The sequence below is a fragment of the Nematolebias whitei genome, chromosome 5, assembly GCF_014905685.2.
Source record: "Nematolebias whitei isolate Nwh7 chromosome 5, NemWhi1, whole genome shotgun sequence".
NCBI classification, from domain to species: Eukaryota; Metazoa; Chordata; class Actinopteri; order Cyprinodontiformes; family Rivulidae; genus Nematolebias; species Nematolebias whitei.
The window spans coordinates 23,208,024-23,212,810 of NC_056502.1; the positions used below are offsets into that span (position 1 = coordinate 23,208,024).

The 4,787-nt window shown below is 41.7% G+C and overlaps 1 protein-coding gene across 1 annotated transcript; it reads left to right on the forward strand.

Moving 5' to 3' along the window:
* Positions 1–2,262: 2,262 nt before the first annotated feature.
* si:dkey-79d12.4 (zinc finger and SCAN domain-containing protein 10) lies at positions 2,263–4,007 on the forward strand. Its single transcript, XM_037676366.1, has one exon. The coding sequence runs from the start codon at positions 2,263–2,265 to the stop codon at positions 3,985–3,987; it is 1,725 nt and encodes a 574-aa protein (XP_037532294.1). The 3' UTR covers positions 3,988–4,007.
* Positions 4,008–4,787: the final 780 nt, after the last annotated feature.

Here is a 4,787-nt window from a genome sequence, read left to right on the forward strand (position 1 = left end):
ACTTAAGCATAGCTTGTATTATTATATATTCACACCAGGCTGTTCTTTAAACAACACTTTGGTCAAACTGCAGCATCATTGTCGCCTTCCTAAGAAGGCAATGAGTGTGCGTTTGTGTGCGTGCGTGTTGGGTTGTCGGTATTGTTAGCAAAATATTTACTGAACAAATGAAGTTTTAATGAAATTTGCAGAAAAATAATCATTTTATGATCATCAACATATTAACTATTGCTGTCAGCTCCATTCAAGATGGAGGGAGGAGTGGTGCAGATGTTAGAGAAGATGGGCCTGTGATCAGAAGGTCACAGGTTCAACTCCCTGGAATGACGACATCAAAATGTGGGTGGAAAAGGTGAAACATCCGCACCTGCCTCCACCCTCATTTGCCCCACTCTTGGCCCCTGAGCAAGGCCCTTAACCTCCACCATCTGCTCCCAAAAAACAAGTCTTTCTTGAAAATGAGTTCTTGTGACTCAATGAGACTACTGTATAAATAAAGGGTGAATAAATAAAAATAAATAAGATGTCTGCCACAGCCAAGTGAACTTTACAAAAATGGCGATAACTCCACAGATATATTTACACACATTGAGCTGGGTTTGGTGTGGTAGATGCTGAGACTGATCCACAAAACATGTTCCTACATCATTTGAGTACAAACAGATTGAGCTAAATCTTTCTTTCAAACTTTGGTGTCAGCCCAGTCGTGTTAGCAAAATGCTTAATAACCACTGGGCAGATTTTATAGAAACGTTGAGGTCATAATAATTATTGGTTACACCCTTTCATCTGATTAATTTTGGGTTCAATCCAATATCAGATGGCTGCAGCATAGCTAATCAACATATGCCAATGCAAAATGGCTTCCAGTTTGAACTTCATGTCATTTTTGTCATGTCTAGATGCCTAAATGTGTCGAGCTGCCTGTGTTACCGTGCCGTTGAGCAGGCGTACCAAATAAAGTGGCTAGTGAATGTATCTAACCGGGTTGATGAGCTTGATGGGTATTTTGAGCAGAGCCAGGACCTAACAGACCTGACACTGCTGTGTTCATTCGTACTCATCTGCTCACAGACTCATGTTCGTGCCGCTGTTGTTCAGCGTATTGTTTTTATACTACTAGTGCTTTGTGTATTCTCAGTTTGGCGTATTTCTTAGTTCATATCTTAGATCTTATTACTGTATTTCTTTACAATTTGAACTTTTGTTGGCTGTAACAGGGACCCTGTGTACACAATTTCGTTCCACCCCATGTACCACATGTGGTGCGAATGCCAAATAAAGAGACTTTGACTAACAGGAATTGGCCATCCTCATCCTCTGATGCAGCACATCTTCAACCTCGGTAGAAATTCCAGACACTACCATGTAAATCTGGATTTTTGCGAGCGCATATAGCCGCTGCTGCAGCAGTTTTCTTGTGCGGGCTGGGGCACTTCCAGTATAAATAAAGACATTAACGTAAAGGGCTATGAATTATTATGTATTGCTATGTAAGCGCCCAGGGAACAGTTGAGGATTAGATGTCTTGCTCAAGAACAACATGGTATGTGGGCATGGCAGGAAGTTGAACCTGCGACTTTCTGGTCCCAGGTCAGTTGCCTTACCTCCTATATTCACCAGATGATGGTAAATTATGGTGGTGAAACGGTTAATATAAATGTGTTCTCATGAACCCCCCTTGGCATGGAATTTGATTGAAGATCATGACAGCAATCCACTTTGTTCCAACTTAGCCATTGTCTTGTCATTTTAGTCTAAATTAAATGTAATATTCTTCACTCAAAGAACTTTCTAGTAGAGATATTTGTTTAATAACCTTTCCTCATAATCCTCAAAATATCTGAATTATCTCTTTAATGTTAATTGTTCTAAAGTCTGAGTAATCTGTTCTTTGCGGATCATGAAATGTTATCAGGAAATAACAGAGCAGTTTGTCTTCACATGTTGAACTATTTAATAATATAATTATAATTATTGGCCTTGTGATGGGCTTGTGACCTGTCATGGATGGATGGATGAATAGATGGATGGATGGATGTTTTATTATATTCTGTGGATCTTTTTTGTTGTTTACCATAATTTAGTTTTTTGTGTAATGATTTCACGTCTGAGCAAGTGGGATTGAGCCATGTTAATTTGGTAAAATTAAAATTTTCCAGAAAAAATAACTGATGCTAGACATGTGGACACACATAATGGTTAACTTCAGCTTTTGTTCTCTGAATTGCAGATCATCAGAAGTTGCCTTCATTGCTCCATATGTCTGAAGACCCCAGTAGTGATGGAGGATGGCGTGACTCCACAAAATACCAGGAATATCTTGTACACTCAGAGTCCAAATGTTGGGAGTGTGGGAAAACGATCCGTGACTTAAACCTCTTGATGTTACATTATAAAAGCCACGATATTCAAGCCACCTGCCACGTCTGCGAAATTACTTTCCGTCGCCTGACTTCGCTGTCCACACACCTGGAGAACGCTCATATGCCACCCTTCTGCATCCTATGCCGCCAGTACTTTAACGACGTGTGGGACCTGAACAAGCACGCAAAGACACACAGCAAGAGCGTTTCTGATCAAGTGACTGATCAGCAGAGCGCAGTCTTAACTCGCCCTCTGAGGACCGTACAAGAAGTCGAAATGGAGCAAATAAGCAAGACATCTGAAAACATAATGAAAAATACAGTGGGCGAAGACGGTATAGGACTTGGTATGAATAATCATCCAAAGAACAAGAATCTTCCATCAAGCTCGACCCCTGGTTATTCCAGTAAAGTGTGTAACCGTTTCCTAGACTACAGGAATCCCATCCCCACCGAGAGCAGCGGAACGTGTTCTTTGTGCAATAGAGGGCCGTTCAGGTCGTTGAAGCAGCACTGGCGTTACTGCACCGGTGAAAAGCTGAGCTATCCATGTTGCATATGCAAGAAGATCCTTCCTTCTAAGGAAGATCTACGAGTGCACCACATGCCGTTGCATTTGTGTCACAGCTGTGGTCAAGTTTTCCCCAGCCAGGCTGCTTACTCCCGCCACCAGTGTCGCAATGCAGGCAAGTCAACGTTGGTGCTTTTTTGCGCCGAGTCGATGCCAAAATTGTGCAACATATGCAAGTCCTATTTCATCTCGGAAAAGACGTTGTCCATCCACGTCACCAAAGTTCACACGTCGGTATTCAACACCAAAGTATGCAATGCTACAGATCCGTCGCTGTCGTCAAGTAAAAAGGAAGAAGCAAGTGTTGATGGCATGGACGTCCAGCCAGGAACCGCACCCTCGAGTGTACCAAAGCAGGCTGTTAAAAGGGGTGTTCATGTGGACAAAAGACGAGAAGCATCTCTGCCCAATGTTATGCGATCAGATCTGTCCTCTCTCTTAGCTGCTTCACTCGTGAGCTTGCCTCCTGCACCAGTGCCCACCTCCTCAATTGTTCACCATCTTGCAGACCAGATTTTTGCTCCTTCTCCTGCCCTCACCTCTGGCCTGCTGCCAATCAGCATGGATTCTGAGCACGACTACTCAACAGGCACCGCCCTGTTTGAGAGCAACAACCAACAGCCGCCTATAAAGAAGAACGTGAAATCAAGCTGGCGCTCCAGGACCCCTCACCCCTGCAGGCAGTGCGGAGCCATACTCCGGCAGCCATCTTCTATCATCAGCCATCGCTACCTCCACCGAGGCCGGCGCTTGCACCGGTGTCAGTGTGGGCGGGCTTTTAAGCACCGCCTGCACCTGCTGCGACACTGCATTGAGCACGCAGAGGCCTCGAACTACATCTGCGCCACCTGTGGGGAGACTTTCATTGGAGCAAAACTCCTGGCGCAGCACGTAATGGGAAACCTGCGGAAAAAGTCCCGTTCTGGAAGCGTAGTAAAATCTACAAAGAACAAATGCAGAATGCCCTTTTTATGTGACTGCGGGCAACTGTTTCTAAGACCGTCTGCTTACATATGGCACCAACTTCAAAACTGGACAAAAAACGGTTGAATTGGTTCAAGACATTTTTTGGGGGCTTATCAAATTATAATTATGAACTTTTCCATAACACAAATGATGTTTGAATCACACACATGTGGTAGTCACTTTTCTTTATTTCAAGTTTAGAAATGAAAAATCTTGTTACAAGCAAAACCACATTTATTCTTAACTGCTTTCAAATTCAAATCATGTTATGGTCTGAACGTTATAACATGTTTTCTGTGCAAATCACAAAAGTAAAATTGGATTAAAATAATTTGCTCACTGGAGCATTTGACAGTAAAAATACAAATTAACCCACAGGAAACCCTTTTGAAAAATATTTAATTCAAACAACAATCCAGTTTTATCACTTTGGAAAAGAAGGTAGTCCAGTTCTGCAGTTGTTCATTCAAAGTGCATTCTCATCAGATGTTTTTTTTTTTAATATTTTTTTTTATGTAGCTTTTTGTGTATTATGTTAAATTTTGTTTTCTGAGACATTTAGGTAGTTGTTAGTCAACGACCAAATAGTTTCTCACCTTAAATGTTTATGTGCAGTTATGATTTTTTTTAATCCTGACAATAATGAGATGTGTGTATCTTGTCCACTAGATGGAGCAGTTGAGTCGCTTATAGATGGAGTTCAAAGACTCAAAAGGTGTAAAGTTTTACATGCATTTGTTGACAATAACAATCCAAAATGTAAACACACGTTTTCATTTGTTTTGTTTTTAAGGGTTTTGGCTCATTTGTCTGAAAATAAAGTTTTTTGTGTGCAGCACTTGCAAATGTCAAATCTGTCATTGTTAATGCAGCTTCTAACTTGA